Raw genomic sequence first — 21,136 nt, 5'->3', positions numbered from 1 at the left:
AAGTCCAATTCTGTTGTGTGGCATGCAATAAATTAAGATACAATTTAATGCATTCATTAAAGTGTATTATTTGTTCCTCACATCTGTGGGCCAATAGCATATTATTGATGCCATTTCAAGGCGTGCCAAGAGGTGCTCAAAATGATAAAACATAGAAGTTTATTTTTCTCAGTTTGTATATTTAAATAATATTATATAGGAAATCATATTTACTTTTGCAAATTTGAAGGAACCTGATTATAACGTAATTCTTTGGTTTCATTTTTCTTAGGAAGCAATAGCCAGTTCTTGGATTTTGTTCAGTGATGGTTCAGTGACACCCTTAGACATTTATGATCCCAAGGATTTTTCGGTTACTGTCTCATCATTGGATGAAATGGTGGTGTCTGTCCAAGCAAACCTTCAGTCCAAATGGCCAGTTGTGGTGGCAGAGGGTGAAGGGCAAGGACCCTTGATTAAATTAGAAATGATGATTAGTGAACCTTGTCAGAAGACCAAGAGGAAGAGTGTTCTCGCTGTGGGTAAAGGAAATGTCAAGGTAAAATTTGAACCAAATATTGTTGATCACCAAGGAGGCACCAATGATATTGAGGGCATAAATCGGGAATATAAAGACCACCTCAGTAATTCCATAGAGCGTGAAGGAAACCAGGAGAGAGCAGTTCAGGAATGGCTCCAACATGGTGCCTCTGTTGGCCAAGAGGAAGGTACCAACAAAAGCACAACCCCACAGTCTCCCATGGAAGGAAAGGATAAGAAGTTGCTCAAGAGTGGTGGTCCAGATGCCTTCACAAGCTTCCCCACTCAAGGGAAGTTACCAGGACCCAATAATCCGAGTGACCTTACAGTGACCTCAAGGGGGTTAACCGACTTGGAGATTGGCATGTATGCCCTGCTCTGTGTCTTCTGTCTGGCCATTTTGGTCTTCTTAATCAACTGTGTGGCATTTGCTTGGAAATACAGACACAAAAGGTTTGCTGTGAGTGAGCAAGGCAACATCCCCCATTCCCATGACTGGGTCTGGCTCGGGAATGAAGTGGAACTTTTGGAGAACCCCGTGGACATTACACTCCCATCGGAGGAGTGCACAACCATGATAGACAGGGGACTGCAGTTTGAGGAGAGGAACTTCCTTCTGAACGGCAGTTCCCAGAAGACTTTCCATAGTCAACTGCTCAGACCTTCTGACTACGTCTATGAGAAAGAAATTAAAAATGAACCTATAAATCCATCGGGCCCGAAGAGGAAGAGAGTCAAGTTTACTTCCTACACCACCATCCTCCCTGAAGATGGCGGCCCATACACCAACTCCATCCTGTTTGACAGCGATGACAACATCAAGTGGGTCTGCCAAGACATGGGGCTGGGGGACTCCCAGGACTTTAGAGACTATATGGAGAGACTGCAGGACCAGATGTAAACTCCTTTCTTATGTTTGTATTCACCTTTATGCCTTCTGTTTTCTGAGTGGGGGAGCAGTGAGTTTGATCAGCAATAGGGGATGACTTAACAAAGCTTCATTTGTGGAGGTCTGGGGGTCCCTTTCTAAGCAGGTATCAGAGGTCTGGAGGCCTATAGCAGCTGGGTTATAAGCCAGGAAATATCTCTAAAACAACCACATGAGGTTCTGGAGAAATTCTAAGACAACAGTTTTATCTGCTGCCTGGTACTAGCTCAGTTCAAATATAATAAACCTGACCCCACAGACATTGTTAGTCGTCTCGTGACAAATGGCCGAGCGGAATTAGAAAAGACTTGGGTGTTGATTTTTCTATTCCTAGACCTTTTAAAGCACAGTGGACATTTCTTGACCTTGGCCTGAGAATGGACATACACGAGAGATGCTGAATGTAGCCGCCCGTATTTGTTATGAGCGCTGCTCATTATTTTTATACGCATTCCCACATGCATCTGGTTCCTTGGACCTCTGGAATTCTTTTTGAAACATGAAGAAAGGAAATTTCATTCTTTTCTCTGAGATCTGTTTGCTTTACACATGAGTCTTAGTCACTGAGATTTGCCACGTCATGTTATTTCCTGGGTGTCCCTGCAGGATGTCAGGTGTTCTCCAGATTTCCCCACTTGAGCATTTAGGGGCGATGTCTAAGAAGCTTGTCCTCACTCTGTCTTTCCTTCTTTTTGTTGTTGAACTTTCTTGTATCAGATGGGGACATGGGATTTTACTTAAAATATGAATATACTGTGAGGGAGGCCATCTCTTTACAGTTTTCTACATGAAGCTTAAAACCTCTGGAGAAAAGCTATGTACCGTGAACATTTATTTTTATCTTCTGCTTGTGGAAGATTCATAGGGAACTCCTGGAGTGCATTTCCGAGGGCAAAAAGACCTCAAAATGGCTGTATTTATACAAGTGCTTTGTGGTCAACATAATTTGTTATCCAAACTGAAACCAAAATTTAGAACTGATATATACAAAAAGGAAATTGCATAGGACATACCTTCAGATTAAACTTTCCATTTTAACAGAAAAAAAATTTTTAAAAAGTAAGTAGAATGATGTTTCAACTTGGCAATATGTAGAAATTCATCCATACAATGACTCCCTCCCAAATAACTTCAGTCATGACTCTGTCAGAGAGAAAACCTACGCAGGGTATGCACTGATGGGGAAGAGCGGTGGGGTCCCCCCCAAATTCATAGAAATAAATGACTAAGTTCCAGAGCTTAAGAAGCAGTTCTGATGAAAAACCATAGCTATTGGAAAATCAAAGTGGCAAGAGAAAAAAGCACATGATTCCTGCATAATTTTTAAATAAAACATGTTTTTCGAAGAACAGCATGAGTGGTTTCAAGCAGAGCAAGCATTTCAGATTAGGAAATTATGACAACATTTTTATTGAGATAAGATAGCCGGAAAAACGGACACTGGACTAGGATACCTCGTTATGAGCTTTCTTGAGCTGTTTGCGTCTATCTCGTCGAGAGCAGCAAGGTAGCAAAGGCCTGCAGAAGGTGTCTGAAGCAGTTCCTTGACTCCGAATGGCTGTCGACTGAGCTGAGAGGCGTTCATTGTTCTCGCATAGATTTCTGTGCCTGGAACGTGACAACCTAGCCTCCTCTAGCCGTGACATGGCAGCCACGAAGTTCTGCCTGTGTCTCTTGCCCACAGGACTGCTGTGCGTTTGTAAACAGTGCGTACGTTACCAGTGATGTGGGCCTGACCTCCAGGGGCTGGTTCAGCTGATTTTGTTTAAAACGGAGGTTAGTCACTGAAGTTCCAAAAATCTTTCAATTTGATTGGCAAATGAAGCCAGAAGACGCAGGCTTTGGATTCAAAAGGAGTTTGCAAAGAGCTGGCTGACACCTTGTAGGAAGAGCTCCTCAGTTAGGCAGAGGAAACAGCCAGTGCTTTTCAAAGGGTTTGGTGAGGAGGGATCTCAAAACCGACTGTGTAGGGCCAAAGAGAGATGCACACGCTGATTAAAACATGGCTATCCAATGAGTCCTGCTCCTCCTGTAAGATACTTTCAATTTCCTCTCCCTTGGATCTTCAACATTCCAGAAATAGTGGGAATATCATTTCTGAAACTGAGGAACCTCAAGTGATATAGGGGGTGAATCTCTCTCACACACACACAGCAGGCTTCCTCCACTGGTAGATTGAGACTTTGAGTGAGGGTATAATTCGGGAGGGGACAAAGGAAGTTACCATTGTCATGGGGACTGTTATTAAGGAGCATACAAATTAGAGCATTTCCTATGATCTGCTGCTTGATGTGGCACAGAGGGCAAACTGTGGGGCCTTAGAACATGCCAGTGGCTTCTCAGCAGAGCTGGACACTGACCACTGTCCTGAAGATGCCTCCTGTGGATCCACTGGGGTCACCCAGAGTGGTGCAGGCTCGTCCAGTCAACTTTGTTAGTTCTGCTGAAACTCAAGTCAAAATACTCCAATGGAAGATCGTGGAGGAGGGGTCCCGCTTACCATACCACACACACTCACGTACACATGCATTTATATGTATACGTGTGTGTGTGTGTGTGTGTGTGTGAGAGTAGAGAAGAGGCAGAGGATACAGTAGTCAGTGGGAATCAGCACCGTCCATTGTTCCCAGATTTGGTGCAGGCACTATTCAGCTCAACAGAATTTCACTGAAGTTCTTTCTGTTCTAAATTATTTCCTGCTGACTAGAAACCATGGGTTATGTCTGCTCATTTTCCAACGAGTCAATTTAAAACGAATAGGAACTCTACCCCAAAATATTTGAACTAAAATAGGGGGAAAGACATAAATTATTAAGCCTTGAAGTACAATTCCCTGGGGGCCGTGCATTTGCCTGGATTTTCCGGGTGTTTATGGCTGAGGGATCCATGTGATCGGTGTTGATCAACATTGATCAAGTCCCTTCCACTCCCGTAAGAGCGGAGTGCTCAGACTCCCCCGGGGCAGACACCAGCAGGCCTCTCGAGGGGCCATCAGGTCGCCACCTTGGCGGCTCACGTGGAGGGCGGTTCAGGCGCTGCTCGAGGACTAGGCCATCTAGAACAGAGGGGGATATGAGCCAGATGTGCTGCTTTCCAGGCCTGTGCACAGGGATCAAGGAGCAGCTGCCACTCGGGAGAACTAGAGTTTAAACACACGTGTTGCATTTGAGAGAAAGCAAGAAGGGGCACTGGAAGTTTCTCCAGAAGCACACCCCTGGCAAACCTCAGAATTCTCCGTGTGCACCAGGAGAGGAATACTGACTTCCTCGCTGTTTTGTAGGGCACACTGGCCAGAGTAGGTTCCCAACTCGAATAATCCTTAAAATCCAGGCAGAGGGTCACTATTTATAAATATTAATGCCGGGAAAAAGTGGATGTCCCATCACCACATCTGTAGACTAAGTATTTTGTACTTTGCTAATTTTTAAGTTTTAGAAAGTTTGTCTTTGTGCATTTTGATCAGCATTCTGTCTCTTTAGCGAGGCGTCTTCCCCACGTTGGGATGTTGGGACCACAGTAAAGGTTCTGTCTGTCAGAGAACTATTCACTCCATCTTCAACGACCACCAAGGGTGGTTTTATCTGAATCCTACATTTTCATTGACACTATTTTCTACTCTGATCATCTCAAAAATGGCCTCAATACTCCATTCTGGTCTTTGTAAATGACATGACAGATGGTTTATAAACTAGAAACCATCTCCTCCATCAAGATTATACATGTGTAATGTAAGTCTTATCACCTGTTATGTAAAGGGACAGTATGGGTGGTGGAAAACATGTTAAAATATGGATAGCAGATATTTTTGTATGTAATATAGGCAATATACTGAACCACTGAGAGCTGTATTGGAATAAATACATTTTAAAATAAAAGCATGCAAACTATAGCTTTTAAATGTACAGAATCCTGCTCAAAAATATCTAATCTGATGGTGGGAAAGCATTGGGACCTCATGTCATGAAATGACTGAATTAAGAATGCGGCCTGGAAAAGGCGTGACTCATGCTGGGATCGTTGATGGAATCTGCCAGAACATTTTGATCTTACTCTTCATTACTTTGGGATTTTTTTCCTTTTTCTTTTTTTCTGGAAATATTTCAGAAATAAAGTGACTTCCTTTTCCAGCTTAAAGGTGTATTCTAACCACAGGGTAACTCATCGTTTTTAATATGAAAATAAACATTTAAACATTCTTCAACTGTTTCATTATTTTATCCACATCTTCCATTTTTAATGTCAGTATCTGGATGATTTGACTATATTTATATATTTTTTATTTTTAGCCAGAGATTTTAATACCTTTGATACAGCAATAAATGGAAACCAAAAGAAAATGTTTCTTAAAAGTTGCAAACAACCTTTACCTTTGAAAAGCTTCTCGTCTGTTCTCCTACCGGGCCGGAGGCACCTCTCCCCAGATAGCTCAGAAGGAGGGCTCGTGTTTCTCACATCCCTGTCCAGGGTCAGACTGTCTTGGACTCAGCGCTGACATGCTGGATGAAGTGGCCCCTGACCTCTGTCTCCCTCTGGTCTTTACTTGTCAATGGCTCACTCTTGTGTATGTATTTGGAGCAGGAGCTTGAATAGGGTCAAGGGCCTGGGGTGCTGAGGGCCCAGAACAGGCAGAACTCTAGTGACATAAGGAAAACACAAGATAGTCAGGGATTCTGCTTGGAAGGCTGACGTCTCAGCTGAAAGGCTGGTGGGTGCATTGCTGAGTCCCCACGGGCTCTCTGTTGGCATGTGTGTACACTGCCTGACCCTGCAAGCATATTCTTTGGCATTTTGGCAAATGCCACCCTTGCTTTCAGGATGAAAAATGATGTCTGTTTGGCAGTGACTTGACATGTCATAATAAATACCTCTCCGTGGGCCCTGCAGACATCATTTCAGTAACTTCGTGTAAACACAGGAATTGGCTTTGTGAAATAGGATCTGAAGAGGAGCAGGCTTCAGATGAGCCCAAATGCTCCCCCAGGTGTGCAAACCAAGGTGTGCAAACCCCTTCTGCAGGATTTCTCACACTTTGGATGATTGTTTCCCACTAACAGCCTCCCCTTCTTCCTCAGAATGGAGGAGGACTGAGCCACGGATCCTGCAGGCTCCCCCCGGTTCTCGGCATGCACATATGCAGCTTAGTGAAGTTGGTTTCTAAAAGAGAAGGAAATAAGAAAATTTGAAATGAGATTTGTAAAAGGATCAACTCTTTAGATTTAGATTTTTTGTGTGTGCAAAATGCAAAAAGCATTTGAAATTTTTTGGTATTGAAATCCTTAATGTCTTAGTTTCTTTATGGTTTCATACAATTTACATCAGTTATGGAGGGTTTTTGTTGTTTGCTTTTAGAAATTTTTAAAAATACAAAAAAGCGCAGGAACATTCTCGCCTGGGTTGCAGTGTTTATAGCCTCTTCTGTGACTCACGATGAGCAGGATACTACCACTTTCCAGATGGGAAATAACAGTTGGAGTCCAATAGGAAAGTTACCTTCCCAGTCCAAGAAAGCAATCATGTCATCAGCTCACAAAACCAGACAATCCTCATGTTCCCTGAGACGCCTTGATAATTTCTCTGGTTTTAATTATTGCTCTCGGTCAGTTATCCTGAAGAAACCTTCTAATTTCATCCTAAGGACTGAAATCTCTTTAGATGCCGCAGCTGAGGACAGATGACCTTTTTATACATTGTCATTGCCCCTTGGAATAAAGTACAAACAGATGGATGGATGTTGCTTTGGAATTCGGGTCTGTGTGATGTTGACTTTTCTACCCATTTGAAAATATTTCTTCTCTAGGATAGATTAAATCACTTTTGCCCTGACACTTCTTTGCTTCCTTTGGTCAAAGAACGTGCACAACTTTTCTATTTCCCATGATAGGGTTGGAGCTGAAATAATCTGCGAGTTTATTATTACCTCCTTTGTGGGATCCTGACTCACTCAACGACATAACACAAAATGCCAGTGTAGACACTGCTCATATGATGTAGTTTCTTCACATAGAGATGCTTCCTTAGAGAGAGTGCCTTTCTTCCCCATCATCTTCGCTGTAGGATCTCTGTCTTATCCATGTGTATTCCCACATAGTGCAAGCATGCGCTATCCCCATACATATTTTAGGCTGACAGGGGTCACACATCTAGCACTAATAAGCACACCCCTCCAGGTACTCAGCACTTTATTTTACGATTCTGCTCGGTGTGTTTCCACTGGGCACACCTGTAAATTTGCATCAGACCTACTGTCATGTCGGTTGGTCTGGTACGGTGAATTGCTCCTCCGCAGCCAGTTCACGTGCTGAAATATGCCAGATAGGGGACCACAGTGATTCCTCCTGGCACAGACCATGGAGTGAGTGACTCCCTCTGTGTAGTTGTCCTTCACTGGGAGCCTTTTCTGGGCTTCTATCAAGGGCATCAATTTAAAATCCAACGTGGGTTCCAAGAACAAACCCGTTGCCCGACCCTCATGACAGCTGAGGTTCCAGGCATGCCCCACACATCATTGAGGGTTTAAGCAAACACAAAACTATGAGAGGCAGGGGCTGAGAATGGAAAACTTAATAAAGAAGTGATCAAACGCAGGAAGAAAGAAGTGGCTATAAGATGCTGGGAGAGATGCTCACCCACAATGAGTGTTGTTCAGCAGATCTGTGCTCTTGGAGGGCAGTCACCCGTGTCTCCCCAGGGAAAAGACTTTTGCAGTGCTGCTCATCTGTAACGTGTGTCTGAAGAGTGTGCTGTTTTCTCACAATTTAAATTTGTATCCCAGCCGTCAGTCCCCAATCCCAGACTCCTCAGACAGGTGGATCTGATCTGGGCTGCAGAAGACGGTGAGCGGCCAGAGGCAGAGAGCCCCGCCAGCTCTGCACGTCCGCATGGCTTCAAAGCAGCAAACACAGTGGGAACAAATTTTGTCTGGCATTTGAAAAAAAAGTGTTATCCCTTACTTTCTTTTTTTGTGAGTTGAGTTCTTGTTCCCTGGTAAACAGCAGGTATTATAAACAGAGCATGCTGTTATAACCTTGTGCTTCTACGTACTTTTTTTGGTTGTATAATATATCTATCTCATATTTCCCATGGTTTTCAGTGAGATCTGTTGTGTATGTTCCACAGTATATTTAACATCTCTGTAAAGGCACTTCTAAACGTTTTGAAAATGAAGAAATAAAATATGTTGGATGATTCCTTGTCATAGTAAAACAGTCAATTGGCAGGTCCCAGGCAATTATCTCATCTACAAATAGGTGTTCCAAGGAGGGTGTTAAGAAGTCCGTATGTCCAGTGTGGATGTAGCTATGTCTTCAGGGTCTTGAGGACAGTTATTGACCGAGACTTTGAGAATTAGAGAAAAGAATGGCCTGTTTAAATGTGAGAGCAAGATTCCAAGGGAAATAGGCTTGCTCTTGTGCCCTGGGGGAAGACTGGTTAAACAGTCTTTCCTGCACTAGGAAGGTGCCTTCCAGAAAGGGGACAGTGGTGGCCTATGAGTTTCTGTAGTTAAGACATGCAAACTCAATTCTTGGAGAAAGCCAAGTAAAGTCTATTTTCCTTAAAGCTTACAAGTTGAATTTTAATGAGAGAAAAAAAACTTTATTCAGATTTGTCCCTGCCAGCCAGGCGGAAGTCAATTCTATTCATAAAATTTGAATCCCAGGTAAAACTAGCCTAGGCACCAAAAATTCCAGGTCACATTCATAGTCTTGGGATGTGTGACATTTAACTCCATAACTAAACTAAAACATTTTGATACGTTGGGTCTCCACCGCTCTGCAAATTCTAACCAGGTTAAAACCCTCCATCACACTGCACTCCTGCCCTCTACACACAATCACTTCCAATTTCTTTGTTGCCTGAAGGAAAGTGTGCATGGCTGACCAACCCTCTGTCAAAATTCAGCTTTAGAAGAGCAAATGCCCTCCCGACACAGTGTCAGGCTGGATGTCTCAGGCAGCTGTGGCAATCTTGAGCCAACATCCGTGCTCCCTAGTTCACTGCCATGGTTATAGGGGTCTAAGGCAGCTTCTCACCCAGCGGTGTGATCAACACCACTCTGGACATTAAGAGGTGTTTACAAAACTCCCCTCCCGTCACGCAAAGAACGATAACTTTATGAACAGTGGGTGGCTGGGCTGGAAACACACGCTCTTTGCCTTGACTCTCCTTCAAACAATGAGGTGAAACAGAACTCAAGAAGGCAGCATATCCAAGACATCTGAAGCCACTTTGGAGCAAGATTAACATACATGAAGAAACACCAAGTAAGTTTCCAGTGTGTACTGGACTGAACTGCACACAAAGGAGAATCCTACTTCATCCCGGGTCAGTGCTGTTGAAAATGGACTGTTTTGTATTCTGAATTTCTAAATGACGCTTGCCCTAAAAATAGTTCACGTGACCTTGTGCATTGTGTATACAGATATTCCTGTTTTAAACAGCAAGATTACTAATGGACGGTATTGAAGTTGACACTCCCTAATAGTGTTATTTTTTCATAAAACACATGGAACAGCTTATATTTTCAATTTTTCTTACTCTACTTATCAAAATTTTAAGACCATCTATGACCTTGGAGCTTTCCAGTGCCCCTTTCAGTCATCAGGAGTCAGAACGTCTGTTTGGATTTTACACGTTGTGGTCTCTGTCACCCGGATGAATAGTGTCCCTTTCTGTGCTCATTGGGAAGGCGATCAGAGGAGGAAACTGAGAGCCCGTATAGGGAGCATTATTATCGCTCATCACTGTTACTCCACGTGGGTCAGGTCTGCCCCTGGGAGGGTTTCCTTCCTGCTGCGTCGGGAATTGCTTGCCATCAAAGCTCACTGGAGGAGAATAATTAAATACCTGCTCTAAGCCTGAAGGTGCTGTACCTGAAGGATCTTTAAACTAATGAGGTCTTTTGTCCTCACCTTTGTCTTCTTCCCAGGAAGGCTCTGAACCTCCTGTCCCTCCTTCAGTGATCTGAAACCCAGGTCTGACCTTGGGAGACCTGCGCCAGCCCAGTGGCAGTCCTAACCCCACACCCAGACTCTAACATGCAAAGGGGGAACTACCAAACCCCAGTGACTACTGGTGTATTTAAATGCCTGCAAGACTTAATGTTATGCCAGCTTCACTCACTGTTAAGTCTAGGACCCATAAAATTTTCATGACTTTTGGAAATAACCTCATGGATGAGACTTGCTAATTTTCCAAGAATTTCTGAGTGCATGCAGTGATCACCAAGAAAGTGTAGCCAATTGTAAATAATAATGAGTTACTTAAGGACAAAAGAATAATTTTATCAAAGAATTATATTTCATATTGACACATGGTTGTATTATAACTTTTCGATATGCCTTGGAGTAGACCCTCCAGATGGAAGGGCATTTGGTGGTCCGCAGAGACCCTGAGAGAGCCCTGGTTCCAGGGACCACCTGGAATTTTCTCATCCTGCTGATGGGGTGGGTGTTCAGAGAAGGCACCAGCCACAGGAGACCTATTAGTAAATTATGAGACCTAGGATCCTGTTCATTTTACATTTTATCTGACTATTTGTAATAACAAACCTATGGTTGGAGATTATTAAACATTCTTTAAAAGCTTATGTTACCTTAGCCTGCAATATTCTAGATACTAAGACCACCAATATGCTTTATTGAACATTAACATAAAATTACAGAACAAAGCAAGAAAACTCCAGATTGTTTTTCACATTGAGAGGAATTTGTCCATTCATATGAAATGCCAAATAAGGAGCCAAAATAACCACTAACTTGGTTCACATGACCACAAAGAGTCAAAAATGTTAACCTTGTTACGAGGTTCCTGGATCTGGCAAAAAGACAGACAACTTTATGCCTACAGGTCCCAATACTTTCAGGAAGAGAGCTGCTGGCAGGAGAGACGGGGTGTGGGGTCCTTAAGGGCAGATAAAACTCAAAACAGTGTTCCCGGCTGAGGGAATACAGCATGCAGAGGCAGGAGGTCCCGTGTGCTGGGATGTGAGGGGCAGGGGTCCTGTTAGGGCCTGGCTGGAGGGGAGGCTCAGTGTAGAGCGCAGGTGTTCGGACTGTGATTCCCGTGGGAGGTCAGTGGTCCCAGGAAAGAGACGTGACCTGAGTTGTGTTTTAAAAATAAAGCTAAGGCATACCACCCACACACAGGGCTCTAGATCTGGGGCTGGGTGCTGGGATATTTCTATTCCAAAGTGTTCACAATCCTCTAGGAGGTGGGGAGCCTGGGCATAGGCAGCTTGAGTTCTGGAAAGTTCCACATGAAAAGTGTGGTCAGAGTACTTGGGCTAAGTAGTAGATTTGAAGTACAATATGATAATCGAGGCAATTCTGGGCTGTACTGGAGTAACCTCTTCAGCATAGCATTTCCCCAAGTGTGTTACAATTAAGAAACTTGGCCAAAGTAGATGATGGGAAAAACAAAACCAACCAAACAAGAAACACTGAAAAAACAATTCTAGGAACACACTGCCATGGGAAATGCTTTTGAATCTTCCCCCTTGAAGATTGTCAGACCACGTTTACGGCTGTGAGAAGCCCATCTATAAAGAAATAATTCAAGTGTGCCTTAACCTGCATTTTCCATGTTACTCACTTTTATTTTTTCCATTTTAATTAATTATTTATTAATTTAATTTATTATTTGCTTATTTTTGCCTAAAACCTGTTAAAACCCTAACAGACTGCACTGCACACTTTGAAGAATGTTCGCTTTAGAACACTTTAGAGGGTTCTAACAATTCTGTTAAAAATGCAGATTCTGCTCTGTTCAAAGCATTGTCAGGACGTAAATGTACCAAGACGGTGGGGCCGGGACAGAGGGAGGTGGACGCCGAGTGGTCTTAGAACAGCTGCTTCCCTTCTGATGCCATCGATTCCTTGCTGTGCTTAAAACACAGCCCTGGGCTCAGTAAAGCTTTGGGATCTAAGACAAACCACAGACCCATCCAGGGGGGAGGGGTGGCAGGGGGTGCCCAGAAACTTTGGGCCCCTTGCAAGCTAAGCAAGGTAAGGAAGGGAAATGCTTTCATAAAAATTCATTTACAGGAACTAATCAGTCTCATTGGCCCAAACACTAAGAAGACACTTGCATGAGAAAACTGAAACCAGCTACTTTTACTTGCTTTTTTATACTTGTTTATAACAGCTGTATTGAGATATAACTTACCACACAATTCGCCCATTTAACGTGTACAATTCAGTAGCTTTTGGTGTATTCATGCCTTCAGCATCATCAATTTGGTACCAGCTCATCATGCCCCAGAGAAGCCCTATGCTCATCACCAGGTCACTGTCCACGCCCCCAACCTGCCAGGCCTGGGAAACCACTCATCTACTCTCTGTGTGTATAGTTTGCCTTTTCTGGGCAGTTCATATAAATGGAATCGTACAATGTGTGGTTTTTGTGACTAGCTTCTTTCACTTAGCATAATGATTTCAAGATTGAGATGTATCATAGACCTAAATGTGAAAACTAAAATGTACAACTTTTTGAAGAAAACATAGGAGAATATTTTTCCTTCAGCATTGGAGTAAGCAAAGATTTCTTAATCAAGACATAAAATCACTTAGCAAAAGATAAATTTGACTTCATCAAAACTAAAAACCTATGTTTTTCAAAAGACATCATTATGAAAATAGGCAATCCACAGAGTGGGAGAAATGTCCTCAATACAAAAGACTTGTTTCTAGAACATTCAAAGAACTCCTGGAACTCAGTAAAAAGGCAGACAACACAACTGAAAAGGGGTAGAAGATTTGAGCAGAAACTTCCCAAAGGAAGGTCTGCGAATGGCACGAGAGACCGTGCCTTACCCCATTTGTCATCAGGGAAATGCAAATGTAGGCGATAATGAACTGCCACTACACACCATTTATCACGGCTAATATTCAAAAGACTGGGACACCCATTCTTGGCAAAGATGTGGACGAACCGAAATGTTCAGATGTTGTTGGTGGGACCGTAAAATATTATCACCACTTTGGAAAACATCTTGCTGGTTTTTTAGTTAAGTTAGACATACAGTTAACATGTGTGAAGATGTTGAGAATGACATTATTTGGTGTTTATCCAAGAGCAATAAAAACATGATTTCACATGAAACTATAACAAGAATGTTCATGGCAGTTTTATTCATAACAGACAAAAATGGAAACAACCCAAACAGCCATCGACAGGAGAATGGATAAACAGTGGTCTCATTTTCAAACAGTGGGTACTACTCAGAAATGAAAAGGAACTAATGATTTATGCAACTTCATGGACTCAGTGAAATAAAATAAGCGAGACACAAAAGTATGTATTATATGATTCCATTTACGTGAATTTCGAGAATAGGCAAAAAAAATCTGTGGGACTAGAAATCAGAGCCGTGTTTGCCTGTCCTGGGTGTGTGTTGACGAGGAAGGGGCGCTGACGTGGCCCTTTATCTGGAGCAGGGACTGGGCTGCGTTGGTAAAGGCCTCTTTTCAAGTTCACAGAACTACACACTTGAGACCTATCCATTTCATTGCATGTAAATTATACTTAAAATAAGTGATGTCATGAAAATAAACAAGTATCTTCAAAAACAAACAAAGCAAGCAAAACCCAAATATCCTTGGTGAGGCCCTTTTTGCTCCTGTCCCTGCACCTGTGCCCAGATCTCCCCCAATCTCAGGATTGCCCCCATCCCCTCCTAAAAGGAAAGACAGCTCAGCAGGAAGACAGGGAGAGGGAGGTTTCTGTGACCTCTGCAGGCAGGGTCAGGACTCGGGGCTGCGGAGGGAGAGTTTCAGTGGAGAGAGGCAGGAGCAGACGGTGACCTGTGCATGCACCTTCTACTGCAGAGGGTCCACCATGGGGCCCGACCCACAGGTGCGAGGATGGGCGGCTGGCTTCACTGTGAGCCTCTTGGTTTTCTGTGGGACCTGCTGGGGTCTGGAGGAGCCAGAGTCCCAGGCTGGTCACCCCTGGCTTCAAGCATCCTCACTCATTTCCACCTTATGCTGTACAAGCCTTTTCATTGTGTATGTGCCTGGACAGAGGAAGGTCAGACAGCACTTCTTTATTGAGCCTCTGGGCTCCCCTCAGCCTCGCTGATGGTCCTTCCTGGTGGCCAGGCTCTTGTTCAGGTTCCAAGAGGAACACTCCATGGGGTCCGTGTGCCCTGCTGTGGCCCAGCAGGCGGATCTGCAGGGTCCCTCGGTGCTGACCGCCACATCTGTCAACTCTACCTTGTCCCGGGGACGCTGGGCAGGACTCCGATGGTGTTGTCTGAAGGCTTGAGACAAGGCCCAGGTGGGGTTTCCTTGGGAGATGGTGGCAAATCCTGCTGATTGCTTTTATAGTAAGTAGACAAACTATTTTAAGGAGGGGAAATGGTAGCCCCAAGATTTTCTGCACAAGTTAAAACACAGTATATTCATGATGAGCTTGGCTTGATTACACAGCTGATGGAGACCTGGAGTAGGCTGAGGCTGTCTCTTTGAACAAGTTGGAATTATTACTTAATTCGGCAGCAAGTAATAAAAACCTGAACAAGCCCTTCTCTCTGAGGATAGAAGAAGTAGAAAAAGAGCCCATGAACCTTTCATTTTACTGGTTACGGCTCATATTCAAGGACAGCTATCATCCCTAGAAACAAACGCCCTCCAGTCTCTAGTGGTTGAAGCAAAAAATACCTCCAAGCCCTTTTAGACGAACGGCAACAACTTCCCATATCAGTGGACGGTCTGGGTGAAAATATGAACCTTCAGGAAGGGCCAGCCTCCTTTCACAGGAAGCAGAGGAAGGCGGGTAAGAGAGACAGAGAACACTGCCCGACAGCTCTGTGCATCTTGGGAGCGAGTCCTGAAAGTTAGGGTTGGCTCAAGCCTCTGATGGAGACCTGGGGAGGATGGCGAATTTGCCTGCTGTCCAAGGAGGTTCCCAGAGGGCGGCAACTTGGAATTGGATGTAAAGAGTGAGTCAGGAAAAGGAGACCGCCTGGACCATCGTGTCAAATCTGCTTTGTAGAAACTGATTCCTGCAGCCAAGTGAAGTGCAAGGAGAAAGTTAGGAAATACACGAGCTTCAGGAGAAAACCAGATAAATAAACCGCTCAGCATTCCAATTAAACTCTCCAAACTGAGCTCACATCTCTGGAGTCAGAAAATGCAGTCTGAAAGTGAAAATCTAAAACTTCAGCAGGAAATTAAAATGCAGCAGGAAATTAAAATTATACCAACAGCATGTAACGAAAGGCCACAGAAAATTACACAAGGAGATTAACCACTTGGGGATAGAGAAGAACTTTCCAAAGTGTATGAAAAAAATCAGCGACACCCCTCAGAAGATGCAGAAGAAGAACGAGGAAAGAAGCACTCTCTTCTCTCAAAGCCAGTTTACTTAAGAGATTAGAAATTTCAGATAATTGGCGGGTGGCTCTGTGCACTGAGAGAGAGTGCAGGGACACAGGGAGAGCAAATGTACCCAGCAGACACGAACTAGCTGGAGTGATTTCAACTTAGCTTTATCAAAAGGTTCTTACTCCCCTGCTGTTCCAAATACAGACCTCACAGAGGCCGGGGGAATGAGCAGTGATGCAAAGCTGAGCACTTAAACTGCTAGATTCCTTTCCTCTCTCTACTGCCCAAGCTCAGCAGAAAAACATCATCTTTAATGAAATTAATTTGTAGACATGTTATTTTATGCTCTTTCTTTTTTATTTGATGTTGGGGCTGGAAGCAGGAAAAACCACCATTTTAAGAGCAAGGGGCTGACCTTTATTTACATATTGTTCAGGCATTTTGCAGCCCTTTCTACAGCTAGCCTCCTAAACATTGGAACTGGCAGGTAGCTCGTGGAGGATGGACATAACTGCTGCCCCTGACACGTCCAGATTCTCACGAATATAGGATTAATCATTTCTAGATGTTTCCTTGTGATTTCCTCTTTCTCTGGGTGTAAGCTCCAAAAAGCAGAGACCAGTGGCTGATACAAAAGAATGCTTGAGAACTAGTTGATGAATGAATGTTTGAATGGATGAGTTTTATAATTGTCAGGATTCTTTTGATTGACAGTAACTGAAATCCATCCAACAAGCAAAAAAAAAAAAAAAAAAAAAAGGAATTTATCGACACTTGTAAGTGAAAAGTCAAGGTTAAGATTTCAGGTATGGCTTGACCTAGCTGCTCAATTGATATTCTTAGGAATTTGAGTCTTTCTCTCTTTCTCCCTTCATCTCTCAGATATGTTATCTTCTGTATTGACCTCGTTTTCAGATAAGCTTTCCCCATATGGTAGCACATAAGGACCCAAACTGATTTAGACTTACATTCTGCCAGCTCATACCCCATAAACACAGAGATATACTTGGAAAATGAGATATGAATGAAGAAGCTCCTGTGCCTGGGACCTCCTGGCAGCCATCTTGTGATCATGAGGCGAGTGTGACTAGGATGTAGGCAGCAGTGTGGAGACAAAGCACAAGAAACAGAAAGACACCAGGGCCATGGAAATACTGTTGAACTGCTAGATGGAGCTGCACCGAGGTGACTGTGCGTCTTTACATGAATTGGTAAATTGCCTTTATTTTTTAAGCCAGTTTGAGTCCAGTTTTCTCTCATTTGCAATGGAGAGATTTCCAGTGGATACAGATGAACAGCCTGTTTTGCGTACAGCTGAAGGCACTTGGAAAGACTTTAAGAGTATATTTATCTGTGATGGAGAAGAAGTGAATAAGACATGGAAACAAACCTTATAGTTATCTTCATAAGCAGTGTGGTTAATTTCCTGCTTAATGTCCCCATTATTCACCCTACTGGTGAAAACATCCACTCCTGCCTCCTGGTTCTAAAGTCTACTTTAAAACAACAAAAACATTCAAGCATCTTCTAGCGGACTGGGTGCTACATTGACTGTTGTTGGTGTTGCAAAAATTGATAAGATTCCCGCCTCATCTTCGAGGAGCACGTACATACGACAGGATCCCGACTGTGCTCAGCGCTGGCAACACACACACAGCCCTGGGGGCACGGCCGCTGCATAATTTGCGGGGCCTGATGGAAAACGAAAATGTAGGGCCCTTGTTCAAAAGGCAGGTTGAAAAAGGATAAAAGTACCTTAAGATAATAAAGTATGAAGCTTTTTCTTGTGATCTTTCTTTCAACTTGCCATGGTGTTTTTTATTTGCTATTTAATGTTGTTCTAAGTAAATAAAAATTTGAAATAATCGAAATGAGTTTTGCCATTAATCTTTATACTGTGCAAGGCCAGTTTTAAGTGCAAATATCAGTACATTTAACTTGTACGCAGAATCACTAAAATTTGAAAAATCCATATTTTATAGCTTTTAAATGCATATGTATTTATTCTTGCCAGAACAGTGGAAATGTTGTACAAAACTGACTCAGCTGTTTTTATTTCATTTCTGGACATGCACACATTCCACTAACAGTCTCCGCCTTCAGCTTGCTGATGAATTAGGAGGCTGGAAGGAAAAGGAACTCTGCAATGCTAGATTTTTCCCTCTTCTTCTATGTCATCGTTTTCAGTACAAGTGGATGCTGCTACAGGAGAGAAACATGGGTAAGGAAGCACACAGTGGGCCCTTGGTCATTCCTGTTTCTTAGGATGTCACTGCTTTTTGCACTCAGAGCAAGTTCTGGTTCTAAAGGAGAGTGTGAGGAAAGGGGCTGTCAGGGACCCGCTCACTTCCTTCTCACTCTGAGTCTTGCTGAACCTCATGCATCACGCATCCGCCAGCATTCCAGGCTCACATGATATCGCGGCCACCACATGTGAAGGGGGTGGCAAGGAATGGCAGGCACACTCATGGCATGGTCTTCTCTGCTCACACGCATGGTCCCTTGTCCCATCAGACCTCACTTACGAACACAGATTGAAAGATAAAATTGTGAAGAATTTCAAGACGGCGACAGCAGAGCATTAAGCCAACTGTGGGGCCCTTCTGAGCCGGGGGCCCTGTGCACCTGCCCGGGTCACACCCCTGTGAAGCTGGCTCTGCCTGCAGAGTGTCAGAGGAAGGAGGGTTGGTGAGATTTCATGAAGGTGATGGCTTCTGAGACAGCGAATGAGGATGAAGGAGCTACGAGGCTGGTTATTCTTGGGGACTGAGTGGGCGAGGCCCGAGTCGGGAGAAGGAGCAATGCAGTGCTCTGGTCTGAATCTTCCCAGCCCAGAGGAGGGAAGGCAGGGGCTGTTTTGAGGCACCACAGACTGCTGGGTAAGAAAACCATGAGTGCTAATTCAGCCGTGGTCGCGTGAATGATGTGGAATGTTGGGTGAGGGACCAACCTCCCTGACTGTTTCTCCATCTATAAAATGGAGAGAACAATGCCTACCTTGTAGGGTTAGAGTTCAGAATTAAATGAGACAAGACACGAAGGTTGACGCTTAATACATATTATTTTCCTCCTGTACACTATGTCTTGCCAATGGTTGGACTCAACACACAATTGTTAAAGAATCGAGTTAAGCCCATCCTGTCCTGGATGACATCCTGGATGAGCACGTGCTTGCGATCCACGGCATCAATGCTGTCCTCTTGGTGGAACGCTGGGGCCAGGTCACGGCATTGGAACGTCCTTCAACATCACACACCATGCCAGCTGTCTCATCCAGCCACACCTCTGGGGATATTTCGAGCCTTGTCTGCGCATCTGAAGGAAGAAGAAAATTCAGAATGCAGATATTAATCCTAACGAAAGCTGCCAGGCATGGATCTAATTTAATTCTCCCTGGTAAGTAAGGTCTTATTTACATCTCCATTTTGCACTTGAGAAAATTGAAACTTAGACACTAAAACAAACCAACAGAGCTGGGATTTGAGCCCAGGCAGCCAAACCCCTAAACCCCATACACACTGTATCATCCTCCAGTTTGGTGAAAACCCATATACTGGGAAGTGCATCAGAGAGCGGAGGTGACGCATTGCAAAGATCCTCACCCTGTGATTTCACCACGACATTCCTGTGAGGAGATTTGATTGTGCAAAGTGAACTTCTTAAAGGCTGGGGAGAAGAGACACTTTAAGCTGAGTTGTCAGGCACCTCCACCAATTAAAGGCCAAGGAGAAATGGAAGCAAAGCAACTTGAAAGTCAAAGTGATTATCTGCCAGAAAATGCTGCCCATTTTGGCAATTTTCCCAGGAGCCTGCTTCGGAGAACACCTGTGCTTTGTAAAGTGAGGCCCACCTCTGCATTTGTGTCCTCGTTTACTTTATAAAACAACCAATGTCCCATTATCCCTGCCTCTGACTGTCCCCCTTGTCACATTGCTGGGCTCTCCCCTGAGCCAGCTACACGTGGTCCATGACTCATCCTTGTGGTAAAATGTGAGACCCGAATAGACCAGAAACAATGAATGAGGACATGAACAAACAAAAAGACCCATCAGCCTTCACAAACTGACAATTCCGTTTTCCTCTGAAAAAAGGGAAGTCCACAATAAACTACCCAGTAATTTTTGAAATATAAAATATAGTCATTACCCCAGAATACCAGGGTACAAACATTTGTAGGAAATTTGCAGTCTCATTAATTCTACATATGGTATCTTTGGCCTCAAAAGAGAGTGAATCACAAAGTGAATTTTACTGCCTCACTCTAAATTTAATACCACAATATTACATGTTATATTTTATCTGTAGTTGATTATGTAGTGTAATGTGTAATGTATATCTTTTCTGCCTTAAGGTGGTAAATTTTCCGTGTCAGGAAGATGTTTGCTGCAGTGGCGGCATCCTTGTTGCTAGCTCACGTGGTTTTTAATCTCAACAGCTTCATCAGCACACCGGCAGGCTCACACACACATACACAAGGTTTACATCTGCCTTGCCTGAATATACAAAGTCAAATTGTGACTAGCTTCCTGGTAACGTAATTCCTTATGGTGCCTTTGCTTGTGGGCTTCATGGAAGGGACTATTCCTCACACATCTTTGTTTCTGTCTCAGTGGTTCCTATGGTGCCTTTCATCTAGAAATGATGAGATGTTGACAATAATGACGTTCAATGATGGTGATGATGATGGAGATGGTGGTGATGATGATGATGGAGATGATAATAATGATGGAGATGATGATGATGATGGTGGAGATGATGGTGATGATGATGATGATGGAGACGGTGGTGCTGATGATGATGATGATGATGATGGAGATGATGGTGGTGATGATGATGATGAGATGATGATGATGATGATGAGATGATGATGATAATAATGATGGAGATGACGATGATGATGGAGATGACAGTGATGATGGTGATGATGGAGGTGATGACAATGATGATGGTGATGATGGAGGTGATGACAATGATGATGGTGATGATGGAGGTGATGACAATGATGAGGGTGATGTACAATACTGATGATGACAATGACGATGATGATTGGTAGTAGCTGCTGAGGTGGGTTGGATTATTTGCTCTCTCCCATCAGGCAGTGCATACACCCTACTCTGTTGCCTTTTGATGGTGACATGACCTGCTACAACCAAAAGAATGAGAGTGGAAATGAAAGAGGGCTAATTCTGAGAGGATTCATTAGGGGGCACAGTGGGTTTCTATTTGCGCCCCCTTGAGTGTCCTACACCATGAAAACAGCAGACCCCAGACTGTGTTCTCCCCTTCAGCCTGGGCCCTGGGATGAGAAGACAGGTAGGGTGAGCTGAGCCCAGCACAGTCAGCAAAGGAGAGCCCAGCCCAGCTG

General features: G+C 43.7%; 1 protein-coding gene across 1 annotated transcript in view; it reads left to right on the top strand.

Moving 5' to 3' along the window:
• LOC131398033 (transmembrane protein 132B) overlaps positions 1–2,842 on the top strand; it is a 202,518-nt gene extending 199,676 nt beyond the window's left edge. The window contains exon 9 of the mRNA XM_058531084.1: positions 272–2,842. Within this exon, the coding sequence (XP_058387067.1) occupies positions 272–1,420 (1,149 nt within the window). The 3' untranslated portion in view covers positions 1,421–2,842. The remainder of the gene's footprint in view (positions 1–271) is intronic.
• The last annotated feature ends 18,294 nt before the right edge of the window (positions 2,843–21,136 follow it).

The sequence above is a fragment of the Diceros bicornis genome, chromosome 35 (genome assembly GCF_020826845.1).
Source record: "Diceros bicornis minor isolate mBicDic1 chromosome 35, mDicBic1.mat.cur, whole genome shotgun sequence".
Taxonomy (NCBI): Eukaryota; Metazoa; Chordata; class Mammalia; order Perissodactyla; family Rhinocerotidae; genus Diceros; species Diceros bicornis.
Note: the sequence above shows the minus strand (reverse complement) of the source record. Positions and strands in the feature narration are given on the sequence as shown.